A 14709-nucleotide genomic window follows, 5' to 3' on the forward strand; every position below is an offset into this window, starting at 1 on the left:
ACACATCACAGGGGTACCTGGGTGGCTCACTGGAGAGGGCCGCTGCCTTCAGCTCAGGTCATGATCTCAGGGTCCTGGGATTGAGCCCCACATCGGGGGGGGGGGGGTGTCTCTGCTCAGCAGGGAGCCTGCTTCCTCCCTCTCTCTGCCTGACTCTCTGCCTACTCGTGATCTCTGTCAAATAAATAAATAAAATCTTTAAAAAGAAAAAAACAGACACATCACATCCTACTTCTCACTATAATTTTTTATGTTAGCAAGTTAGCTTATCTGCTATAATGCATGCAATAGAGAAAGAGGTGAGACTTTTCCAGACAGAAGAACCCATGGACTTGTATGGGAAGGAGGGAGAGCATCACTCAAGGAGAGGCAGGTACAAGAAAAAGGAATAGAGCCTTCAAGGCTTCCTGAGCAGCTACTGCAAGACAGTGTGACAGGCGAAAGGGGCTCCACAGTGACAAGAAACAAACAAGACCCCCGCCCTCACAGCACTGTTGCAAGCATGAAGTTCCAGTGAGGTGTATGTCACAGCAGGTGCCCAACGGCAGATGGCCAGGGGCCACCTCTGAGTGAATGACCCCCCCCAGCCATGACAAAAAGACTAGTAGGCATCACCTAGCGTGGGGGCAGAAGAGCACCTGCAGGGCCACGACAGACCAGCTGGAGAAGTGGCCGTGGTGAGGTAATGGCAGGCCGCAGCCTGTGAAGGCTACTGTTTCTACTCTTCAAAGAGTTATGGAACCCAAATAAAGGGTTTTATTTCTGCATGCACCACAGTAAGTGGATCGGAAGGGGCCAAAGTCTACACAGAAGAGTTGTCAGAGATTCCTGAGTAATCCAGGAAAGCAGCAGCCTACACTAGGTGGCGAGACTGACTGACTAGTTACAGGGAGAAGAGTTATAACCAACAGGAGAGAGAATTCCCAGGTTTGTAACTTGTGTAAGTGGACGGAAGATGGGGACAACAGGTTTGTGGGTATGAGATAACATGTGTACGGGCGCCTGGGTGGCTCAGTGGGTTAAAGCCTCTGCCTTCGGCTCAGGTCATGATCTCAGGGTCCTGGGATCGAGTCCCGCATCAGGCTCTCTGCTCAGCAGGGAACCTGTTTCCCTTCCTCTCTCTCTCTGCCTGCCTCTGCCTGCTTGTGATCTCTGTCTGTCAAATAAATAAGTAAAATCTTAAAAACAAAACAAAAACAACCAACCACAACAAAAAAAAAAGAGATGATATGTGTAACCCACCTAGCACAGACGCTCGCACATGTGGTTAATAACTAGCAGCCCACCATAAAACCTCAAGGGTTCTATGTCGCTTTGAGAATTAAGTCCCAACTCCTAGTGGGGCACGTTAACAGTCTTCATAATCTGGCTACACTCCACGTTTTCCAACCTCTCTCCCCATATCTCCCCTAAGACCCCATACTCCAGCCTACTAGTCTACCTCGTACCCCAAGGCAACACGTATTTGCCTATTTGTTACCTAGTCCAGCTCCCACAAAGGTCTGGTTCACTCCTACGTCTTCAGGAACATCTCTCTGTATTTAGCCCAGTGATCACTCTCCTTCCAATTCCCAGAGCTCTCTTCCAGGACAGGCAGGCACCAATATGAAGCATACTTTGTAATGTGAGCTGCCAATGCACATGTCCTACCTACTAACTACACTGCTAGGTCCTGCCCTGTGTCCCCCACAGTGCCTTAACTATGCAAGAAGTCAATAAATATTCACTGGCAAATCCATCAATCTGTCAACAGGTATATTTTCAATCATAACATCCCAGATTCAGACAGGCATATCTACGTACCTTTAAGATTTCAGGGTCTGAAACCATAGTTACTTGTTTGACTTCAGGCTCCATATGCATGAGGTCTTGTTTAATTGCAGGGTCTGTACACATGGATGCTTCCAGTTTAAATTCAGGATCTGCCCCTAGAGGTAACTTTTGCTTGATTGCAGTGTGTGCATACATGGGAACTCCTTGCCTAGATTCAGGATCGATACAAATGGGAACTCCTTGCTTGGGTTCAGGGTCCGCACACATGGGAACTCCTTGCTTGGGCTCAGGGTCTGCACACATGGGAACTCCTTGCTTGGGTTCAGGGTCCACACACATGGGAACTCCTTGTTTGGGTTCAGGGTCCGCACACATGGGAACTCCTTGCTTGGGTTCGGGGTCCACACACATGGGAACTCCTTGCTTGGGTTCGGGGTCCACACACATGGGAACTCCTTGCTTGGGTTCGGGGTCCGCACACACGGGAACTCCTTGCTTGGGTTCGGGGTCCGCACACACGGGAACTCCTTGCTTGGGTTCGGGGTCCGCACACACGGGAACTCCTTGCTTGGGTTCGGGGTCCGCACACACGGGAACTCCTTGCTTGGGTTCGGGGTCCGCACACACGGGAACTCCTTGCTTGGGTTCAGGGTCCGCACACACGGGAACTCCTTGCTTGGGTTCGGGGTCCGCACACATGGGAACACCTTGCTTGGGTTCAGGGTCTGAACTCATGGATACTACCTGCTTGGGTAAAGTTATTAAACCCTTGGGTTTTTGGAAAAACCATGGAGATTTCTGTCCTGGCAAAAGATAGGATGCCACACCCTTATAAAAGAGAGCTTTGTTTGGTCCCAAAGGTAACATCTCCTCCAGCTTTTTCTCACCCTGATGCAAGTGAAGAACTTTAGAGATATGGTCTGCTACAGCTAAAATAACGTTACCCTTTTTGTCAAAGTTCTCCTTGAGAGAGGTGTACGAAGACAAGCATTTGTACCGAAAGCTCTCAAACATGCCCTCCGGGACTATGTCATTGCCAAGCAGGCAGGCCAGCAGAGGAAGGTCTGCTAGGCTGATCGCCAGACTCTCACAGAGCTTCTCTCTACAGAGCATGACAGTACTAAGACTCTCCAGGCAGAGGTCACCAATTGAAAAGTAGGGACAAGTATCATAAATTAAGTAGTCAGTGTCTTCTCCAAGAATCCCAAGACAGTTATTCTGGAGGCCATAAGAGGCCACCTCATAATCAGCCTCCTGTAAGGAACACAGCGTTTCCTGACCCAGGGTCTTCAAAGCAAATCGTGTGAAGATGGCCAGCCCCGATGGGATGAAGAACATATTTCTGCCTGGCTGCTCCCTGTGTGACTTGATATAGTGGAAAACCCTGGAGATCTCCCTGTTGTTCTTGAGCCTCCGTTTCACCCACTCACCTCTCTTCTCCTGCTCCACCATGCCGTCAAAGAAGAATACCAACTTGATGCCAACAGTTGTAAAAGTCTTAACAAAATCCCGCAAAGCAGAAAAGTATTCCCGCCACTGGCCACCGCAGATCCAAGACTCGGGAGTATACCAGTATCTGAGACAGCACATGGCATCGACCACGATGGTAGGAGCACTTCCAGGGTGCTTGTTTCGGTGGTGTTCTGCCAGCTCTCTGAAATTCACCACTGTGCAGATGTGTGGGCAGCTACTGCCCACAAACCCCTGCAGACCTCTCACGCCCATAACTGAACTCCCAGAAAGCTCCCGGAAAGGATCTGGAAAGGAAAATAAGTAATTACGGCATTACCACTGGACATATGACCCCTTTCAAGCAAACACAAGACAACATTCAATAGCCACTGGCTAGCCGCGAAGCAGTCCGGCACTAACAAGATACGGAACACGACCCACCTGTCCGGAGCCTGAAGCTCCCACTGAAGAGGACGAGCCTCTTGACCCAAGCAGGAGTCGGCAGGTGCCTTCACCAGGGCACAAAGCGCAGCAACGCGCCAAGATTCGCATGAAGGCCCTCATTCAAGGGATTTCTCAACCAAACTAAAAACAAGGCAACGGTTTTCAAAGAAGTAGTGTTTCCCATCTAGGAACTCAAGACTAGAGTTAATTCTGAAAACCTAAAACATATATACATACACACAATATCCATGTTTCTCAGAATAATTTTGCTGAGTGAAGAAAGCTAGACCAACGGGTGTACATACCGGAGGGCCCGTCTGCGCGAAATTCGAGCTCCCGGAGAGTGGGGCTGCGGCCCGGGGCAGGCGGCCTGGCACGGGGCAGGCTGGAGGGATTTACACCAGGAAACTCCGGGGTGGTGGTGTGTTCACCACCTCAACTGCGGTACGGGTTTGACAGGCGAACACAGGCTAAATCTTGTCAAACTGAACACTGTAACAAAGAACACTTTACTGTCTATCAAGTACACCTGAATGAAGCTATCAAAAAGAAAAAGATAAAAATTCACAAATTTCCGTAACATCTGAGGTGGTGAGGGACTGTGAACGGAAAACCGCTCGCTCTGAAGCACAGAAACACGGCGGTTCCGAGCTGGAGTTCAAAGTCTAGAGAAAACCAAAGCAGAGTATCTTAATGTCACTCGTCATAAAAAATTCCATGACGACATCTTTGATCTTAACGGCCTATGGTTTTCACTTTGGTTTTAAGACTCATCAGGGCCTCACGTCCACTGATGAAACAAACAAAAAGTCCTTTTGCCCAGACAGCTCCAGGAGAACAAAGGAAGCCTCTCCAGGCGTGGGACGGAGGGCGACAGCCATCAGCCGCCAACACACACCCGTGAGACGACTCTGGCCTCCCGGTGCGCAGGCTCCCCGGCACACAGCACGGCGCACTCCAGACACAGAATCTCCAGGCTCTGAAACTACTCTGACGGGCGTAAGACGATCAGCTCCAGCTCACTAACGAAGAAACTGCAAATAATCGACGACACTGAGAAAAGGTACCCTCACATGGGACTCTTTTTAAGAACTTACTGCTTGTTCACAGACACTGGCCCCTAAAAAAATTTGAAAAGCTATCTGTTTAATTGCCACTAATACTGAACATATGTAAGCACGGAGTGGACACGGATTTCACACATGTGCGCTGACCTTCGGCGAAATCTCGCTTGTTGGCTTATGAAACACAGCGGAACACACGCGTCCACAGACCCCAAACCACCGGAGAGCTCTCACCGGCCAAGCTTCTACCCTGGGAACATCCCCCAGGTGTGAGTTTTCGAAGCAGAAACCGGACTTCTGCCGGATTACTTCGATGCCGAGGCAGTGCTACAGTCTGGGCCTCTGGGTACGGACCCTGCTCACAAGCTTACACTGTTGTTTCTGAAGCCAGGCTGGTTTTTCTCAGGAGATTCCAACGCAGTACTTTGGCGCAGGTTTGGAAAAGAGAATGGAGAGCACAGAGCAGGGTACGCAGAGCGAATTAAAAACCATGCTCAGGGGACCCCTGGGTGGCTCAGTTGGTTAAGCAGCTGCCTTCGGCTCAGGTCATGATCCCAGCGTCCTGGGATCGAGTCTCACATTGGGCTCCTTGCTCGGCAGGAAGCCTGCTTCTCCCTCTGCCTCTGCCTGCCTCTCTGTCTGCCTGTGCTCACTCTCTCTCCCTCTCTCTCTGACAAATAAATAAATAAAATCTTAAAAAAAAATTTTTTTGAAAAAAAAAACCATGCTCAGGGGGCACAAGCCCTCGGCTGTTACTCCATGGCTGGCTACAGCGGGGTTGGCCCACGATGACCGGCCAGGTGGCACGTGGCACGGACTGGACGCCCCCCGTGGCCAGAGGGGTCTCCGCCCCTCCCACGGGCCCAGAGTGGCCGCTCCACGTCCCCCGGAGCGCAGCGCCTGGGGACACCTGCCCGCCGAGCCCACCGGTGGCCAGGGCCACCTCCTCGCTAGTCACTGGCAGCTCAAGACACACGTGAAGCTCAGGCTGAAACGAAACAGAACCTGCCTTCAGGGCCTGCTCCCCCGGACGCGGCTCTGGTTTGCGCGGCAGCTCTGCCACATTTGGGTTGGCTGCCTTCCCTCACCAATAAAAAGGGATTTTTGTTTCAAGCATTTTTCTCCTAAAACTGCAAGTGACAACACTGAGTTGCTCAAAACACTCTCCTCTTTATTTTGGGAGAAGTCAGGCTCAGCCTCCGCTTTGATTTTATTCAAATGTTTTCCTCCTTTCCCACCCAGCAGTGAAAAGCTCACTATTGTAATGAAACATGTACTGGGTTTTCCTCTTTCACACTGCCAATTTCTCACATTCTGAATCACAAATTACTGCAGGAATGTTACGTTACAATGTGCTCTTCTATGGCATTTACCAAAAAAAAAAAAGGGGGGGGGTAAGCAAAGACCTGGGAACGTGGGACACTGGGTGCTGCCTTCCGGTGTCACGGCGCTCAGAGCTCAGTGCCCCTCAATGCATTTAGTGTGGCGGGACATGAAATGCCCAACAAAATAAGTTCTGTGGATATTACCTTTCTTTTAAGAATTTTTTTTTAATATTGCTCAGAGCATACAGAGTTAACCCTCGAACAACATGGGTTTGAACTGAAGGAGTCCACTCATACCTGGATTTTTTCAATAAAACAGTCCAGTCCTGTAAATGGACTACCCCTTCCTTATGCTGTTAATACTGTTTTCTCTCCTCCTCCTGACTTTACTGTAAGAATACGGTACACACACACTGAGCTCACTGCCCGTTAGCAACAAGGCTTCTCCTCCACAGTCGGCCATCCGTGAAGTTCTGCAGGGTCAGAAGTTATTTGTGGATTTTTGGCTGTGCGGAAGGGTCAATGCCCCTAACTTCTGCACTGCCGAAGGGTCGACCCCACTGAGGTTTCTCATTCCTTAGAGGCAGTTTTAAAGATCACTGCAAATACATATGTGTATATACACGTATATACGTCTTCATTATTTAAATAAATGTTGTTTAGAAAGAAGACCGATGGCTCACTCGGGAGGAGTCTTACTGCCCAAAATGCAAGCCGGGAATCACCTCCATTAACGTGGCCTCCTCGAGGCAAATGACATCGCTCTGTCATACCCCCAGTACCAGCACGGCGTCCGGCACGGCAAGGGCGCAGTCCCTGCGTGTGGATGAGCGAGTACACAGAGGCATCGAAGGGCAGGCGCACAAAGAGAAACAAGGAACCAGCAGGTTACAGTCTCTGACCGTAGGCAAAGGAAGAGCAGGAAGCAGAGTCACTGGCCTGAGGGAGTTAACAGACTGGTTTGGGAAGCAAAGCTTCAGCCCAGGGAAGTTCATAAGGGAGGGGCCAGCAGGCAGCAGGACAGCGGAGCGAGGCCCGCTACAAGGGGCCTCACTCCTCGGAACAGCTTCCTTCCACACGGGGGGGGACCAAGGCCAACATCCCAGGTTACCAGACAATGAAGCGAATGAGGAAAAGAGGAGGCCAGAAGCTCCCTTATTACAGTCTGTCCACTGAGACATACCAACCTGTCCGCCACCGATGGAAGGGGCCAAAGTCCCTCAGGACATGGGGACAAACGGACTCAGGGACAGCCCACAGATGGAAGAGGGCACAGACGGACAGATGGATGACAGACACACCGCCTACGCAGAGAGCAGGGTCTGCAGGACGACCAGAAGCAAACTGGTGCCCACCTTAAAGCACACCCAGCAGCCGGCAGCGTTAAACGCAGTTCTCCAAGGCTGGAAGACAACCCGAGCACACACATTAATGAGTGAGCCCGCAAGTTGGGAAGGTAGTTCAGAGGTCACCGAAGAGCTGGAGTCGACGGAAATAAACTATTTTCATTTGGAGACAAATCAGGTTCAAGTCCTACAGAGCAATAAAATCAAAACCTCTGGGTTTATCAGGGAGAAGTGATTTGTACCTCTACAAGACGCAATCTACAAACCAGCGTGCAACATCAGCGGCTGGGCCCCAGTCCAGAGCAACCCGCCGAGTCCCGGAGCCACCTTCGGTCAGAAGATAGCACAGCGTGGGGTGACTGTGCCGAACAGTGACCCATGTGGCGGTGACAACAAGAAACACGCGGTCCTTCTCCCTGGCTTCATCTCCACGTCTCTGACAATGTTTCCTCCACTGGTAACGCGCTGGCTGGGCCCAGGCGCTCAGGGAGGGCCGCACGTGGCTTGTGGAGCACCTGAGGTCTGCCCTTCTTCCCTGCCTCCCTCCAACCTCTCCAGAAACAGAAACGTGGGGGACCCCTTCAACACAGCAAGGCAAGACCAGGGACTAAAAACTCCCCAAAAATGAATGCTTACCCCATCCCAGCATAAGGGACCACGTTAGCTCCATGTTTACTGAGCATTCATGAGTGCACAAACCAGGTAAATGAGTAAGCTGAGAGGCTGCCAACTGCGGTGATCTCCATGCTTCAGAGGACCACCACCCTGGGCTCATTAAACTACTGACCAGAGGCTCTCCGGGACCAGATTTCAATCAGGCTCCCCTAGGCCCTCTTCTCGACTAGGTCTCAACTTTGGGCTCCCATGTACATCGTGGCTGAATCCAGTTTCAGCACGAGCACTACTGAGTCTGTCCGGAGAAAAACCCTACCCTTGACAGATGGTCACCCTCGAGATCGGATCAAAGGCTTCATTCCCCCCAGTTCTCTGGAGCCCTTCCCTCTGCTGGCCACACATCCCCAGGTGTTTGCTGCCTTCCAAGCTGAGTCCTAGTTCTCTCTCCCCTAGCACAACAGCCTTAAATAAAGTCCTCCTTACTGTTTTAGCCAGTGTCAGAGTATTTCTTCAACACTGCATCTCTAAGAAGGTTATTCAAATGAGAAATGGAAGGCCTCTAGTTATTATGACAGACACTGTGTGTCTAGGTACAGGCGTCCAGACTCGGGATGTCCTGGAGGACCCTCCAGCACAGTCAGGCTATGGCCACGTGCCAAGACTCAGAACACAGGGGCAAGGCTGATGTAGACACCCAGGACTTGGTAGAATGACCCTAAGCGGGATCCTAGGGAGAAGTGACAGCAACTAGGCAGTACAGTACAGCTGATAAAAGGAAAGGCTCTAGAAGTTCAAATTCTAACGTCCACTAAATAGCAGTAAAACTCCAAGCAAGTTACTTTATTCTATAAGCTTCATTCTTCATATCTATAAGGAGGATTATAAAAGCTCCTTCATAAACTCTGATGCAATTTCACTTATATTACAAATTTATTCATAAAACATACCATCAGTTGCCTAAAGCTTAGTAAAATCAGCCCAGCACCAGTCAGAATTTAAAACAAAGCCTTGCAAGTTTTAGTGAGGTTTTACTGTATTTATAATTTTTCAAGATATTTTACTTTAGTAAATCACGAATGTATTTATTTACAAAAATTTGTTTTTCATTTTAAAAGCAGCTAGCTCTGCAGAAAATTCAGAGACAGAACAAAGGAAGAAAAAAATGCCTATAGGGGCACCTGGGTGGCTCAGTGGTTAAAGCCTCTGCCTTCGGCTCAGATCATGATCTCAGGGTCCTGGGATCGAGCCCCACATCAGGCTCTCTGCTCGGCAGGGAGGCTGCTTCCTCCTCTCTCTGCCTGCCTCTCCGCCTACTTGTGATCTCTCTCTCTGTCAAGTAAATAAATAAAAATTTAAAAAAAAAACTGCCTATAATCTCATCTTCCAAAGATGAACGACTACAACAATTTTAGAGTTCATATTTCTAGTCTTTATTATTATTTTTTTTTTTAAATTGGATACTCTTGTCCTTCCGTAATCTACTTTTGTGTCTTATCATGAATATATTCCCAAATCACCGTGTTAACGTTCTCCTCTAGTGCTATTTTTAATGGATGCCCAGTGCCGTAAGTGTGTATCCCATCTCTGTATATGAATCTCTGAGTACATCCTGAGCATTTCCTTGGGACAAATCCTGGGAATTGCTGAGTCAAAGCAAGAGCACACACGGTCCACGGGGTACCATTTGTAGCTGCCACTTACTAATTCTCCGCTCTCCCCCACACCACCAGGTGATCTTGTGTGAACGTGAATCTGGTTTACACCTTTAGCACATACCTTTAGTCACTTACCAAAGCAGACACTAGCTATGACCAAGACAGGAGGGCCCCCCCCCTCCAGCGACTCACACACCAACAGGAAAACATTCAACCCACAACCAATCATTCGGGCAGAGCTGTAGCTGGAGGCGGGGATGCTCAGCAGGGAGACCCAACCCAGATCCAGGATCCACAATAGCTGTCCCGAGCAAGGGCACTGGGAAGCCTGACAGAAGGCAGGAAGGACAGGTGCGGCCAGAGCCATGGGGAGCCGGCAGAAGACGGGAGGCCAGGAGTCACAGGGAATGAGGATTCTTTTTAACGTATCTTTTTGTAGATTTTGTGATACCTTTTTCTATCAGTAAATGGAGGTTTCTAAGGTGCTTAAAATACCTGTCCTACTAAGTAGTTTAACCTGGGACTTTATTTATATTACAAATGTATATTTTATTATAAATGCTTGAGGACAAGAAGAGGAAAAAAAAAAAACAAAAAAACACACCACACACACCAACTCTCAGTATGGCCAGAACTCTGATGTACGGGAAGAAGAGGGAGGAGACGAGGCTGCAAACAGGGCCAGACACCTGTACCTGGACTTGACCCCAGGGGAAATCAGATATTGGTCAAGGCAGTAAAGCAAATGCTACTGAGAAACACTGCCCTGACTCCCTGGAGAAAAGACGGAGAGAGGCAAGACTGAAGATAAATCAGGGGCTCTGGCAGACTCTGCATGTTCTGGCTGCCCAATATCCAAACACCTATTTTGGAAGAACTCTAAGGGATGCAGTCCTAATTCTTTTTGCAAAGAAAAAGGAGGCAGAGACCCTCTTCTGGCCCTCACACCCTTACCAAAGACAAGAGTTCTAAATTCCTGTATTTGCTCAGAAAAGCGCTCCGGCCCTGTGCTAGCAGCTACGGACACAGCAATGAACCGGACAAAGTCCCTGACTAAGAAATGAGCCCGGAGAGTGGGACTAAAAGGCACAGGGCCCAGCAGAGAAGAAAGTCCGGCAGTGTGTACACGTGTCAAAATGCACCATATTGCACACTTACTCTACAAGCCCCACACCAGCCATCTCCAGTCCCACTGGGCCATGATCAGTTTGTTCAGACGCATGGAAGGCGTGCCATGCGGTACCAGCAAAGACCAAAGAGCTGGTGCTGGGCAGCAGCCAGCAGTGCGGGCCACGCTAGGGCACCTGCCTCAGGCTACAGACACTAACAGCAAAGCCCGCATTTGAACCCACTGGCTTCCAAAGCTTGTGCATCTTTCACTAGGCCACACCCCCACCTAACTGCCCCATCTGAGTGATCTGGTGGCTGCTGGCTCCAGTGCTGGAATGACCAAATCACTCATGGCAGAACTGTCCTCAGTCCAGAGAGCTCTCCTTCCTGAAGGTTCTCCCAGTCACAAGGGCACTCACAGAATCGTCAGGATTGAGGGGACAACCGAGAACACTGGGCTCTTCCCTAACCCTCTGAAGCTCTGCAAAACCCCTTACAGGACAATGACACATAATGTGAAAACCAGTGCCACTCACTGAACATAAATAAAGATGCATGCACGCCTGTAAAAATGTATGCTTTTATCCACATTTCAGGATAAGAATGCAATTTAAATTCATTCAAATTTAGTCAAAGCTAAGACAATTTACTCATAGGACACCTCTCCAGGCTCTGATTTATCACGGACGGACGCTTTTCCACTCAGCCTGACGACAAGCTCCTACGTCCACAGTAGAGAAGAATACGGAAAGGGCATCTGAGGCAGCACGCGGGTACCGAGAGTAGCAGAAACTGCTGGGAGCTGACATTAACAGAGAAACTAAGAAAACCTAAAAGACACAAAAACTCCAAACAAGTAACAGGGCAACAGCTGTCCCTGCCTCAACAAGTCCTACAGTATTGACATCATAACAAATTCTGTGTAAAATGTTTACATGAGATCATTAAAGAAAGCTTATGCTACATCCTGCACATTCTATTAAGCAGGGAAATAACACATTTTAGAAAGACTGCCATCCTAGATGGAAGATTTTGGTGCTTGATGGGCAAAGCCTCAAAACTATGCAGGAGACTCTGCTGTTTCAAAAAGGCTCACTTCTCTCTTACCCTGGCTGGCGGCAGTTTTACTACAAATGACTTTACAGTAACTCACCACCCTTGGGGCTGCAGCCAGAACAGAACCGTACACGGCTAACGCTCAGGGCACGCTGCGTGCACACGTGCGAGTCCACAGCTAGACAGGCATGTGGACAGGCATAGTAACTGAGTCCACGCTACAGCAAACGTTCTATAATGCATTCCCACTTTTTGAGTAAAATTTGTTTATAAGGAAAAGGGTGCTCAGGAGCTGGCTGGTTTTGGTTGGCTATGGCTCTGATTGACGGTTTGACTGAAGACAAATCATTTAATCTTTTTGTAGATCATTGATTCCTTTTGGTAAAACTTAAATAATGATTTACCTCTCAGTTTGGTAGATTTTGAACTACTACTACAAAACCCTTTAATAATATCATATTTCATATAAATAACTTAAACCTTAAGTAACATGTTTTTAGTCTCTGAAAATTTTCCCAACAAAACACCTTACAGACATCTAAAAGCCAATTAAAATAAAGTTATTTATACTTGTTATAAAGCTTTATAAAACTAACTGATAGCACCAGGACTGCCTCATCTCCAAACTAACAAAAGAAAGCATACAATGAATTCCTGATTTGCCAATAGCTCTAGCTTCTACAACGGTAAGAGCTGCCTGTAAGACCTCAATTAGCTGGACGTTCCCCTTTTACCGTTAACCTCTTCTTGAAAGAGGCGGGCACCCAGCAGTGAAGCCCGTCAGTTTGCGCGCTGCTGCCAGATGCACGGAGCTGGGTCTCTGGCATCTCCCTCCCAGAGCAAACGAAGGCCGGGCTACAGCAGGGCTCTGGTCCACTCGTTCCTCTGCCCTGCCCAAGCCTCAGAAAGGAGCACACACAGGCCCAGAGCGCGACACCGGGGCAGCAGGAGGAGCTGACGGCTAGTTTCATAAGGGTTCAAGCGCAGGGCCTGCAATCTACACAAATGGGATCGTGCGTTTTAAAAAAGACTAAACTGTCAACACAAGACCCCTGAGGCCTTTCCCGGTGCCTTGGAAGGGGCGCAGGAGAGGGCGGCACCGGACGCCTGATCCTCAGCTTTACAGTAAGTCTACCTCATAACGGACACCCTGAGTCAGGTTCAGGGACTGGGCAGGACCTCCGAATACGGAAAAGCGCAGGTGCCCTCGAGGTCACCGCCTGCCGTCTGGTCCGTCTAACAGAGGAGAAACCCGAGGCCAGGAGGGACCCCAGGTCTCCGCAGGTCTGGACGGCCACCCGGCCGGGAATGACACCAAAGCAGGCAGCGGGGAGGTGGTCGAGGAGCCTGTGTGCGGGAAGGTGAGGGGGCGGGGCGGGGCACAGCCGAGGTCGTGTTGGTGCTTTTCGCAAACACAACTCGCAAGGGGGGCAGAAGGGGCGTTCGGAGGCGACAGGGACCATGGGCCGGGGGAACACGGTGGCAGAGCTCCGGGATGGCGACGGGTGGTGAGGAAGCGGCCGCACACAGCGCGGCCGAGGCTGTGCGGGTGCAGAGAGGGTCGCCACACGGGGCAGGCCCCGAGCAGAGGCAGCGGTCAGGCCGCGAAGAAACAGGAGGAGGAGCCCGGGGTGCTGCTGCGGACCGCACCGGGGCACGGACAGGAGCCCGAGGCCGCAGCCCTGCTCCCCCAGCTTCCCTCGGAATCATCTCCTCGGACGCTCCAGCCAAAACTCTGGACGTCATTCCCGGGGCCAAAGGCTCCTGCCTTCCCCGCCAAACCGCTCTCCACGGCCGTACTCGGGTTTTCGGCTCCAGGACGTCTCCCTGCAGGGCGGCCGCGGCCTCTTCTCCTGGCGCAGGACACTCGCCCCACAGCCGCCGGGCCGACCCTCCGCGGCCCCCTCGCCCCGGACTCCCTAGGGCTTCCTGCCTTGCGCTCTCGGAGCCGCGCGTCCCTCCCCGGGCGCTCGCGCACACGGTCCCCTCGGCAGGGAGGAGCGGCCTCCGGCCCGGCTCCCAGCGCCCAACTCCTCCTGCGCGAACGGCCTCCCCGCGCGGCCGCCCGCCCCGCCTTCCCCCTGCAAGGGCCCTACGGCCGCGGGAGGGGCACCGCAGCTCTGCGCCGCGAGCGCGCGGGTCGGAGGGGCCTCCGGGGACGACACCGTAGCTTCCCCGGAGCCGGCGTCCATCCCTGCGGGGAGAGGAGGGTCGGGCGGGCGCCGAAGAGGAGAAAGCAAGGGGCAGAGCCGCAGGGGGGAGGCGATGGGTGGCGAGCGCCCCGGGGCCCGGAGCGGGGCGGCGGGGCTGCGGGCGGGCAGGGCCGCTGAGGGCTCGGACCCGGAGGCCCCGCGACGGCGGAACCGCGCAACCGCAGAACCGCGAGCGCAGCGAGCCGGGCCCGACAGGCCGCGAGCGGTCCGGACGGCGCTGGCCGCACAGGCCCGGCCCTACCTAGAGATGCGCCAGCACAGTCAGGGATGCGCCGGCACAGCCAGGAACGCGCCCGCGCCGCCCTCCGCCCAGCCGCTGCCAACCGCGCACTTCCGCTTCCGCTCCGAGCGCTTCCGCCCCGAGCGCTTCCGCTCGCGAGACGGCCCCGCGCCGGGGGCGGGGGGGGGCGGGGGGAGCGGGGGGGCGGGGCCTGCGAGGTCCGGCCCCGGGGCGCCGCGGGAATGAGCTGCGCAGGCGCCAAGCCGGTTGCTTCGGAAACCGCGCGGTGCTCCGCGCTCGCGCCGCGCGCTCCCTCCGCCGCGCGTGGGCGTCGGCGGCGCAGCCTCTTTCCGCTCCTGCCGCGCGGCGGGGGCCGGCTTGCCCGGGCCGGTTCGCCTGCGGACGCGTGGGGACCGACGGTGACCCCGAGCCCCGG

At 52.2% G+C, this 14709-nt stretch overlaps 1 protein-coding gene across 9 annotated transcripts in view; it reads right to left on the bottom strand.

The window, feature by feature from the left end:
• The window catches only part of FAM120B (family with sequence similarity 120B), an 87882-nt gene extending 73502 nt beyond the window's left edge, over positions 1-14380 (bottom strand). For 6 of the 9 annotated variants that reach the window (XM_044241993.1, XM_044241955.1, XM_044241973.1 and 3 more), the window contains exon 1: positions 1804-3542. In XM_044241993.1, coding sequence (XP_044097928.1) covers positions 1804-3498 — 1695 coding nt within the window. In that variant the 5' untranslated portion in view covers positions 3499-3542. Of the gene's footprint in view, positions 1-1803; positions 3543-3666; positions 3811-3974; positions 4029-14294 lie in introns of those variants that run through there. The other 3 variants (XM_044241982.1, XM_044242023.1, XM_044242032.1) reach the window with 3 other exon arrangements.
• Between the last annotated feature and the right edge of the window lie 329 nt (positions 14381-14709).

Source organism: Neovison vison, chromosome 1 (genome assembly GCF_020171115.1).
Source record: "Neovison vison isolate M4711 chromosome 1, ASM_NN_V1, whole genome shotgun sequence".
Lineage (NCBI taxonomy): Eukaryota > Metazoa > Chordata > Mammalia > Carnivora > Mustelidae > Neogale > Neogale vison.